Source organism: Strigops habroptila, chromosome Z, assembly GCF_004027225.2.
Source record: "Strigops habroptila isolate Jane chromosome Z, bStrHab1.2.pri, whole genome shotgun sequence".
Classification (NCBI taxonomy): domain Eukaryota; kingdom Metazoa; phylum Chordata; class Aves; order Psittaciformes; family Psittacidae; genus Strigops; species Strigops habroptila.
The window spans coordinates 92417168-92428377 of record NC_044302.2 but is presented as its reverse complement, the minus strand read 5'-3'; the positions used below and the strand labels follow the sequence as shown (position 1 = coordinate 92428377).

Here is an 11210-nt window from a genome sequence, read left to right as displayed (position 1 = left end):
AATCTAAATCTCCCCTCCATCGGTTTAAACCCATTCCGCTTGTCCTGTAACTACATGTCCTTGTAAAAAGTCCCTCTCTGAATTTTCTGTAGCCCCATTTATGTACTGGAAGGCTGTGTGTTTTTGTATCTTTGGTATAATTTATGGTTTATTTGGATGGGTTGTTGGTGGGTTCTGTTCTTTCTTATGGCAACTGAGCCTTTTCCACAAGCTTAGGGGGATTGGCATGGGGTATGATGTAGGTTCATGCTTGTTGTGGGAGTGATTACTGGGGGGCTTGTTGAGAATTGAAAGTACTGTTGATAGTGGAGGTATATTTTTTGTTCAGTTGGTTTTAGTGGGGTAACTATATTTTAATCCTATGAAGTGGGAATACTTTTAGTGGTGGAGTGAGGGCTGTTGTTAACTCAGTTTGTCGTGCTGGAGCTTGCACAAGGTTTGTCTCCCAGGGCAATTTGGGCAGTTTAGGGATGGGAGGGAAGGAGGAACAGGAAATAGTTTAACGTAAAATACCAGCTTTGGGAGCTGGGGATAGAGATTTAAGTCCTATTATTTTTCTGAGCTGTTTAGTGGAACTCTAAGAAGAGGTGTAGTCTTCACTCTTTGGTTTACAAATCCAATGATTTTATATTTTAGTAGTTGAGTATTTTGTTTCCTATTTTGTTGGAGATGCTGGGGATTCCAAGGGGAGCTTGGGGATAGGGGTACCCCTGTGGCTGTGCTGGGAGCACTTGGGGTTTGGCACTGGTGGGGCTGTGCCAGGATGTTTTAGGGTCAGGATGGGGCTTTCATGGGGTTTTCCCTGCCCCAGGCAGGAACATGGAGCCCCAGATGGCTCTGTGCTGGATCTTCTGTACCTCGGGGACCGCAGCCTGTGAATGTGTGATGTGCAAGCACACGTGAAAAGCCCTGTGTGGTGTTGCCTGTCGACACTGGGCTCCCAGATCATAGCCACAGAAGGGCATTTCATGCCTTCATTAATTATGTGCTGCTTTCAAATCCCCCTCCTTATTTAGCCCGCGCTGGGTATCCCAGATGGATGGCAGATCTTCCTGGATAACTTGGCAAAAGCAAGCACGTCCTGAGCAGCCCAGCACGAAGCTGACAAACACGGGTGCTAGTGCCTGGCTGCTGCTATTTCTGCCTGTGTTACCGTGCTCTGAGAGCTTTTCCATGCGTGCTTTCCTGGCCTGCAGCTCGCGGGTGCTGGCAGGTACCAGCCCGTGAGGGCTCTGGAAGCACTCACTGCAGTTTATTCCCCATCCCCAGGAACTTGCCCAGCCTGTAGGAGAGAGCCTGAGGGGAGCTGCTGTTCCAGCCAGTTTTAATGCAAGCCCATCTTTGCTCTTCAATAGGCAGAAGCGTACAAATCCTCGGACACAAACTCGGGGTGGATGGTGTAGCTGCCTCTCTGGACTCCTTGTGTATTTGTGAAGAGGCCTGTGTCCCACCTAGGAAAGCAGATAGAGTTATCAATCAGCCATGGAAGGAAAACTCCAGTGAGGAAGAAGAACAAAAAAACCGCTTCTGGCTGCCAGCATCACTCAGGGGTGAGTGGTGGATGTGCAGCTGCCCCTGTCCACTTTGGTGTGCGTGTTTGGGCACTGAAGCCAAATAAAAACTGAGGCAAAAAAGCTGAAGCTCCCAAGCTGGAATTGCAGGGGTGAAGGACAGGGCTGATTACCATATAATGAACAGCGTGAGCAGGGAACAGGCTCTTGGATGGAAAGAGCAAACGATAAGCAAACAGTGACAACAGAAAATACATGAGTGGCGGAAGAAACACAAATGTGGGCCCCAAACCAGGGAGACGCAAAGCTACATGCAGCCAGGCAAGATTTCGGGTGCCGTCCAGTCCCAATGATGCTGAATGGGGCCAAGCATAGAAACACCCATCCTGGGGGGAAAACTGGCAACTGCTTCTCCATGGATAGCAACAAGACACTCCACAGCCCAGCAGCAGGGTGTCCTGCCCTCCCTGGTCACATCAACTTGGCCTGAGAGATGGAAGTGCAGTGGCTGCATCGCTGCCTGCATGGACACCATGGTGGGACGTGCTACCCCTCGGGCTCTGCAGCCTGCACCATTGTCCCAGGATAACCCTCTGAGCACTTGTGTGTGAAACCCTAATGAAGAGTGAGATAGTGGCTGGCTGGCATTGGTTAAAAATGATAGGCTTCTCCCTAGGGCTCCCTAGGGCTTGGAGCAGTGCCCCGCTGAAGCTGTATGCACCTAGGCATCCTGCACTGCAAGGATGGTTGGCGGCACCGAGCAAAGGCATGGAGTATTGTTCTGGGGCTGTGATGGTGGCAGCACGGGATGTTCCTGCAGGAGACAGAGGAAATGGAGTGAGCGGTGGCCCCGAGAACAAGGGAGGTCATGTCCATCCCAATCCATCTGAACCCGAGGCAAAATAGAATGGCTTTGGTTGGAAAGGACCTTAAGATCACCCAGTTCCAACCCCCTGCCATGGGCAGGGACACCTTCTACCAGACCATGTCACCCAAGTCTCTGTCCAACCTGGCCTTGAGCACTGCCAGGGGTGGAGCATTTCCCACTTCTCTGGGCAACCCATTCCCGTGCCTCAACACCCTCACAGTAAAGAACTTCTTCCCTATATCTAACCTGAACTTCCCCTGTTTCAGTTTAAACCCATTCTCCCTTGTACTATTGCTACAGCCGCTGATGAAGAGTCCCTCTCCGGCACCCTTGTAGGCCCCCCTTCAGATACTGGAAGCTGCTCTGAGGTCTCCACGCAGCTTCTCTTCTGCAGGCTGACCAGCCCCAACTTTCTCAGCCTGTCTTCATATGGGAGGTGCTACAGCCCCCTTAATTATTTACATACCTCACCTCAAGCCATCCCATCCCATCCCATCCAGTCCCGTTCCGTCCCGTCCCATCCCTTCCCGTCCCCAGCAAAGCCATCTCAACCTTACAGCCCTCTCCTCTACTGCAAAGAGTTTCTTTCTGGTGGCAGGTGTCCCATCAAGATAGTAGTCAATCCCTCGCAGGCAGCAGTGTCGCCCAGAGCAGGGAATGTAGTAGTTCTGGAAGGGTATCCTCCCTGTCATGGTGTACACTGGCACCTTATGCAGCATGTCAGTAACCACCGCCTTCTCTGAAGCACAGGGATAGTGAGGGAAGGTTAATGTTAGAAGGAGCAGCCAGCCCGTCAGCCGGATGGACACCGGCATGGTACAGGCACAGCTACAGCCAGAGTGCAGGGACAGGGTGAGGGTAATTACCATATTGATTGAGGCACATGGGTCTCAGAGGGCACATCACGGGTATGGTGTACAGCCAGGTATTCATCTTTGTCTCCTGCAAGGAGCAATGACAACCCTATCAGGATTGCCACCCTTTTGCTGCAGAGCCTGAGGTTCAGCAGACCTAATGTGGCTCCACTTTGGGGACTCGGGAGGGGTGGGCTCTACCTTGGGCAGGAGAGGGAGGTAAGAAGATTCCTTACTCCAGGCCGTAGTGCTTGGACTTGTTCTCCAGGACATGTGTTTGTCATCACCGACAACAACTGACCTGTACTTTTCTGCAATGTGAAGGTGACAGGCAGCAGTGTCCTGTGGTGCTGGGGACATGGGGGATTATCTGAAGGATCCCAACTGTTCCCCCTCCCCTGAAATGCAATGCTATGGGGCCAGGGGGCATTTCAGAGGTGTTACTCCCAGGGTCCTTGTTAAGGGCCCGTGATGTAGGTGACACTCAGCACTTCCAGCTTGTTGGTCACTAATCCTTGCCTGCACAGCCTTGGCCTCTGGGGGTTGTGGGGTATGAAGAGGGGGTCCCCCCCGAGCAGCACCTACCACCAGGGCGTATTTAAGGGCCACAGAAGGAGAGAACCCTGGGGACCTGTGGACATGGCTGGGACAGGAACAGTCTCAGTGCTGGGGTGGGGATAGGAAGCCGGGACAAAGCCACAAGTGCAGATGCTGAGTGAGGGTCCCTTCGCCACTATGTGGAGGGAATGAAGAATCTAAAAGGGGGAGATGAACAGAGCCACTGTGCGCACCCGCATCCCCTTGACCCCATGGGGGTGTGCCCTGTGTGGCTCTGGTGGACAGCTAGGACAATTGCAGTACCTTTGGACCTGTCCAGCCAGTACTTCCCAGGCCCGTAGGCAACGGGGTCAATGGTGTTCCTGTAGTACTCCTGCATTGCTGCCTTTGCCATCAGCTCGGGTGGAATTTGGATGGCTGGAGTTGGCACCGGAGGCACCGTTAATCCCTGCAGAGAGTGGGGAGTGAGGAGGGACACCCGGCCATGTGGAGCGTCTGCCTTCACACATCAGGGCACATGGTGAAGTCGAATATGGAGATCCGTGAGCACAGACTCTCGGTGTCAAAGTCTTTCCTAACCAGGGAGCACAACCCTCCCACCCTGCATTGGGAAGGTTTGCTCCCATGTGCAGCAAAGCACCCCGAGTCCCTGTGCCATTGTCCTGCCCAGCCCTGAGCATCCACCCTGAGGTTTCCTCCTCGCACAGCACTTACTGGTGTCACAAACTTGTTTTCTTTCCAGGCCTCCAGCAGCCCCCGGTCACAGATGGCCTTTTTGACAGAGTATGGTGGTCGGTAGGAGTCGGTGTAAGTGCTGACGGGGGTCTTGTGCTTTTTGGAGAAGAGGAACATGGTGCAGCAGCCTGCCAGGATGGGAGCGCTCGGAGTGCCAGAGTGTGCCGGGAATGCCCCGCTTGGATGTGCCGCACTGCGCGGGGCTGTGTTGGGGAGCCAACATAGGAGAGGGGATGGGGCTGGTGGCACTCGGTGCTCTGCCAGCCCAGGGTGGTGCTTGTGTCATCAGTGATGTCATAACGCAGGAGCAGGGGGATTTGGTGTCTGTGTCAGTTCTATGGCTACGCTGTGGTTCCAACCTAGGGCACAGCGATTGCTGCCTGCATCCCTCCATGGGCTGTGCTGGGGGCACTTGGGGTTTGGCACTGGTGGGGCTGTGCCAGGATGTTTTAGGGTCAGGATGGGGCTTTCATGGGGTTTTCCCTGCCCCAGGCAGGAACATGGAGCCCCAGATGGCTCTGTGCTGGATCTTCTGTACCTCGGGGACCGCAGCCTGTGAATGTGTGATGTGCAGCACGTGTGAAAAGCCCTGTGTGGTGTTGCCTGTCGACACTGGGCTCCCAGATCGTAGCCACAGAAGGGCATTTCATGCCTTCATTAATTATGTGCTGCTTTCAAATCCCCCTCCTTATTTAGCCCGCGCTGGGTATCCCAGATGGATGGCAGATCTTCCTGGATAACTTGGCAAAAGCAAGCACGTCCTGAGCAGCCCAGCACGAAGCTGACAAACACGGGTGCCAGTGCCTGGCTGCTGCTATTTCTGCCTGTGTTACCGTGCTCTGAGAGCTTTTCCATGCGTGCTTTCCTGGCCTGCAGCTCGCGGGTGCTGGCAGGTACCAGCCCGTGAGGGCTCTGGAAGCACTCACTGCAGTTTATCCCCCATCCCCAGGAACTTGCCCAGCCTGTAGGAGAGAGCCTGAGGGGAGCTGCTGTTCCAGCCAGTTTTAATGCAAGCCCATCTTTGTTCTTCAATAGGCAGAAGTGTACAAATCCTCGGACACAAACTCGGGGTGGATGGTGTAGCTGCCTCTCTGGACTCCTTGTGTATTTGTGAAGAGGCCTGTGTCCCACCTAGGAAAGCAAATAGAGTTATGAGCAATGGGAGGAAAAAAATCCAGTGAGGGAGAAGAAAAAAGAAGCCATGCCAGTCATGGAATCATAGAATGGTTTGGGTTGGAAAGGACCTTAACATCGTCTAGTTCCAACGCCCTGCCGTGTGCAGAGACACCTCACACTAGACTGTGTCTCCCAAAGCTCTGTCCAGCCTGGTCCTGAATACTGCCGGGGGTGGAGTCCAGGAAAATCTTCCTGTTTCTTAGTGGAGGAGACCTTGAGAAACATCTCTCTGAGGCTCAGACTGAGGGACAGCTTTGGAGAACCCAGTGCTCCGTTTTTGTTCTCATTTGGTTTTAGTTTCTGGGCGCAGGAATTTAAAGCCAATCACATGCTTTCTGCAAAGCCTGATGCCTAATTTTTGCGCTTGGGGGGTAGATGCAGTAGCAGAGTGGTGGTTGAACAGCCTCCCCTCTTCCCTCACTGCTTTCTCAGTGCTGAAATAGCTGCCTCAGCAATGGAGACATCCTAAAGGTAAACATGTGAGGATTAAAATGTGCTGCTGGACTTGCAGGGGTGAAGGACAGGGCTGATTACCATATAATGAACAGCGTGAGCAGGGAACAGGCTCTTGGATGGAAAGAGCAAACAATGATGAGCAAACAGTGACAACAGAAAACACGTGAATGGCAGAAGAAACACAAATGTGGGCCTCAAACCAGGGAGACGCAAAGCTACATGCAGCCAGGCAAGATTTCGGGTGCCGTTCAGTGCCAAGGATGCTGAATGGGACCAAGCATGGAAACACCCATCCTGGGGGTAAATCTGGCAACTGCTTCTCCATGGATAGCAACAAGACACTCCACAGCCCAGCAGCAGGATGTCCTGCCCTCCCTGGTCACATCAACTTGGCCTGAGAGATGGAAGTGCAGTGGCTGCATCGCTGCCTGCATGGACACCATGGTGGGACGTGCTACCCCTCGGGCTCTGCAGCCTGCACCATTGTCCCCAGGATAACCCTCTGAGCACTTGTGTGTGAAACCCTAATGAAGAGAGAGATAGTGGCTGGCTGGCATTGGTTAAAAATGATAGGCTTCTCCCTAGGGCAACTTGGGCTCCCTAGGGCTTGGAGCAGTGCCCCGCTGAAGCTGTATGCACCTAGGCATCCTGCACTGCGAGGATGGTTGGCGGCAACGAGCAAAGGCATGGAGTATCGTTCTGGGGCTGTGATGGTGGCAGCACGGGATGTTCCTGCAGGAGACAGAGGAAATGGAGTGAGCGGTGGCCCCGAGAACAAGGGAGGTCATGTCCATCCCAACCCATCTGAACCCAAGGCAAAGTAGAAAGTGGGTTGGAAAGGACCTTAAGATCACCCAGTTCCAACCCCCTGCCATGGGCAGGGACACCTTCCACTAGACCATGTCACCCAAGTCTCTGTCCAACCTGGCCTTGAACACTGCCAGGGGTGGAGCATTTCCCACTTCTCTGGGCAACCCATTCCCGTGCCTCACCACCCTCACAGTAAAGAACTTCTTCCCTATATCTAACCCAAACTTCTATTGTTTAAGTTTAAACCCATCACCCCTTGTGCTATCACTACAGTCCCTGATGAAGAGTCCCTCTCCAGCATCCTTGTAGGCTCCCTTCAGATACTGGAAGCTGCTCTGAGGTCTCCACGCAGCTTCTCTTCTGCAGGCTGACCAGCCCCAACTTTCTCAGCCTGTCTTCATATGGGAGGTGCTCCAGCCTCCTTAACTATTTACATACCTCACCTCAAGCCATCCCATCCCATCCCATCCCACCCCACCCCAAACCATCCCATCCCATCCCATCCCATCCCATCCCATCCCATCCCATCCCATCCCATCCCATCCCAAACAAAGCCATCCCAACCTTACAGCCCTCTCTTCTAGTACGTAGTCAATCCCTCGCAGGCAGCAGTGTCGCCCAGAGCAGGGGACATAGTAGCTCTGGAAGGGTATCCTCCCTGTCACGCTGTACACTGGCACCCTATGCATCATGTCAGCAACCACCAACCTCTCTGAAGCACAGGGATGGTGAGGGAAGGTTAATGTTAGAAGGAGCAGCCAGCCCGTCAGCCGGATGGACACCGGCATGGTGCAGGCACAGCTACAGCCAGAGTGCAGGGACAGGGACGGGGTAATTACCATATTGATTGAGGCACATGGGTCTCAGAGGGCACATCACAGGTATGCTGTTCAGCAAGGTGTTCATCCTTGTCTCCTGCAGGGAGCAATGACAACCCTGTCAGGATTGCCACCCTTTTGCTGCAGAGCCTGGGGTCCAGTAGACCTGATGTGGCTCCACTTTGGGGGACTCGGGAGGGGTGGGCTCTACCTTGGGCAGGAGAGGGAGGTAAGAAGATTCCTTACTCCAGGCTGTAGTGCTTGGACTTGTTCTCCAGGACATGTGTTTGTCCTCATTGGCAAAAACTGACCTGTACTTTTCTGCAATGTGAAAGTGACAGGCAAGCAGTGTCCTGTGGTGCTGGGGCAGGCTTTTTCCCGGCGGTTGTGGGATACCAAGAGGGGGTCCCCCCAGGCAGCACCTACCACCAGGGGCTATTTAGGGGGCACTGGGGCAGAGAACCCTGGGGTCTTGTGGACATGGCTGGAACAGTGACAGTCTCAGTGCAGGGATGGGGACAAGTGGCTGTGGCAGAGCCACAAGTGCAGATGCTGAGCAAGGGTCCCTTTACCACTGTGGGAGGGGATGAGAGATCTAAAAGGGAGGATGAACAGAACTGTGAGCATCCCCCTGCCCCTGTGGGGGTATGCCCTGTGTGACTCTGGGGCACAGCTGGGACCTTGGCAGTACCTTTGGATGTGAAATTCCCAGGACTGTAAGCAGTGGGGTACATGGTGTTCCTGTAGTACTCCCGCATAGCTGCCCTCAGATCAGGCGGAGCTTGGATCGTCGGACTTGCCTCCGGAGGCATCGTTAATCCCTGCAGACAGTGGGGAGTGAGGAGGGACACCCCAGCCATGTGGCAGCGTCTGCCTTCACATGTCAGGGCACATGGTGAAGCCAAACATGGAGACCCGAGCACCAAGACTCCCTTCGCGGTGGTGAGCATGGAGGTCATAGCAGCACTGCAATCCCACCACCCAAGCTCCCTGCTCCCCCAAAACTGGGGACATGGTCTAGTGTGAGGCATCCCTGCCCATGGCAGATGGTTGGAACTGGATGATCTTAAGGTCCTTTCCAACCCTGACCATTCTATGATTGTATGATTCTATGGGTGAGCATCACTAGCTCCTTTTCCCCTGTGTCCACAGGCATCCGGGTGCTTTGCAGAGTGGGACATGGGGTGGGTGCACTAGGACTGACAAGTATGAGACCAGCAGAGGCTGGGAAGGGAGTTACAGGGTCAAACCAATGTCCTACAGCTGGCAAAGCCCAAGAGGGCTGGGGTCTTGCGGGGCAGATGGTTGCCCTGTTTGAATGAGCCATTTCTGTCCCTGCACAGTGGTGACATCCCTCTCCATGCCCTCTGCTGGCTCCCTTATTATAATGCACATGTTAAGGAGGCTGCAAGAGATGAGCCAGTTTGCAGCATGCTTCTCATTGGAGCCTGTATGCTTGTTAGTCCGTGTGGGGAGAAATAAACGTCCCACAGACACCCCCTGCAGTGAGGCCACAGCTCAGGGTTCCCTCCTCATCCAGGACCAGGGCCGAAAGGAGTCATTTGGTGCTCAGATCTCTCCCCATCCCTTTGCTGTGTGTTGGAGCATCTCTCAGAGCCACTCATGCCCCCACCATCACCACCCTGTCATACAGCAGCCCTGGGCTGAGCCCTGCCACTGCCTCAGTTTCCTCTTCCTCAGCAGACCCTGCCCCCTGTTCACTCTGAAACCTAATGATGGACAGGGCTGACGTGTGAGAGCTTGTGCTGGTGACTGCCAACCCAAAGAGCCTGAAGCCACCACAGGGTGCAGCTCCAGGGGACAAGAAGCCAGCAGGAAGCACAGACTCTGGGTGTCAAACTCTTTCGTAACCAGGGAGCACAACCGTCCCACCCCTCATTACACGCATGCAGCAAAGCACCCCAAATCCCTGTGCCATTGTCCTGCCCAGCCCTGAGCATCCACCCTGAGGTTTCCTCCTCGCACAGCACTTACTGGTGTCACAAACTTGTTTTCTTTCCAGACCTCCAGCAGCCCCCGGTCACAGATGGCCTTTTTGACAGAGTATGGTGGTCGGTAGGAGTCGGTGTAAGTGCTGACGGGGGTCTTGTGCTTTTTGGAGAAGAGGAACATGGTGCAGCAGCCTGCCAGGATGGGAGCGCTCGGAGTGCCAGAGTGTGCCGGGAATGCCCCGCTTGGATGTGCCGCACTGCGCGGGGCTGTGTTGGGGAGCCAACATAGGAGAGGGGATGGGGCTGGTGGCACTCGGTGCTCTGCCAGCCCAGGGTGGTGCTTGTGTCATCAGTGATGTCATAACGCAGGAGCAGGGGGATTTGGTGTCTGTGTCAGTTCTATGGCTACGCTGTGGTTCCAACCTAGGGCACAGCGATTGCTGCCTGCATCCCTCCATGGGCTGCACCCTCCTGGGTTTGTCTTGGCCCCTGCTTCCTCCCCTCCTGCAGGCAATTACCCTAACAATGGTAGGAAACAGTTTCAGCCGGTCCTAGTCAAGATAATTTTATTTTGGGAGGTGCACAGGCAGTGGTTGTGGCTTTTCCAGCCCCTCTCTCCTATGTTTCCTTGGAAATCCTGCAGCAACCCAGCTCCATGCACACAGCACAACACCAGTGCCAGGGCACATCACCTGGCACAGCGGTACCTATAGCTCTATACCCATACCCCATAGACAGGGGAATTATTGCCTGCTCTGTCTCTCCTTTTTAATTAAAAAGCTGGATTTAGGTGATCCTGTTTGGCTCGTTTGCTCTTCTGTCCCTAGTGATGGGCTATGCAGTCAGTGAGCAAACCTTATCCATCTCAGTGTGGAGAGGCAGCTGGGTTATGCCAGGGAGGGATTTGCATGAAGTGGGTTTGCTTTTCGCTGAGCCAGGGAGTGGAGCAGAAACCCCTGCAGAAACCTGGCTTGTCACACAGTGCCAGCTGAGAGCCCTGCTCTGCTCATGCCTCTGGCCCTTCTGCTGCATGTTCTTGGAGATGACCAGTGAAGACCCATGTCCATCTTGGCAGGGTGGATGCCAACCACCCCCCACCCTCCCTGAAGGGCTGCAGAGCCCTGCTCTGTTTGCTGGTGGGGCTGGGCAGCCTGGGGTACCTGCATGCCCCCAGGCAAATGTTGTTAATATGCTGTTAGAGATGAATACAACAAGCTGCACTTGATTTTCATACCCTGCTGGTCTCTGCTGAGCCAGGCTTAGTCTCTCCATCAGCCCTGCTCCCTCCAGGGATCCAGTGGGAAGGGCAGACATGGGGGTGCCTACCCTCCAGCACAACTTCATGGCCTTGGAGCACCCCAGGGCACAGATCTGTGAGGGTGGTGAGGCCCTGGAACAGGCTGCCCAAGGATGTGGTGAATGCTCCATCCCTGGCAGTGTTCAAGGCCAGGCTGGACAGAGCTTTGGGAGAC

At 54.3% G+C, this 11210-nt stretch overlaps 2 protein-coding genes across 2 annotated transcripts; both read right to left on the bottom strand.

Annotated features, from left to right (window-relative positions):
- Positions 1 to 1342: 1342 nt before the first annotated feature.
- CZH9orf24 (chromosome Z C9orf24 homolog) lies at positions 1343 to 4643 on the bottom strand. The gene is made up of 7 exons (XM_030470580.1): positions 4506 to 4643; positions 4095 to 4239; positions 3435 to 3544; positions 3246 to 3321; positions 2937 to 3118; positions 2269 to 2325; positions 1343 to 1531 (listed from the first exon to the last, which is right to left on the bottom strand). The coding sequence occupies exons 1-7, from the start codon at positions 4641 to 4643 to the stop codon at positions 1349 to 1351; spliced, it is 891 nt and encodes a 296-aa protein (XP_030326440.1). The 3' UTR covers positions 1343 to 1348.
- Positions 4644 to 5554: 911 nt separating this feature from the next.
- On the bottom strand, positions 5555 to 9919 carry LOC115601062 (spermatid-specific manchette-related protein 1-like). Its single transcript, XM_030470579.1, has 7 exons — positions 9782 to 9919; positions 8478 to 8607; positions 7998 to 8107; positions 7808 to 7883; positions 7533 to 7680; positions 6798 to 6890; positions 5555 to 5657 (listed from the first exon to the last, which is right to left on the bottom strand). Exons 1-7 carry the CDS (start codon positions 9917 to 9919, stop codon positions 5555 to 5557), a joined length of 798 nt encoding a protein of 265 aa, XP_030326439.1.
- Between the last annotated feature and the right edge of the window lie 1291 nt (positions 9920 to 11210).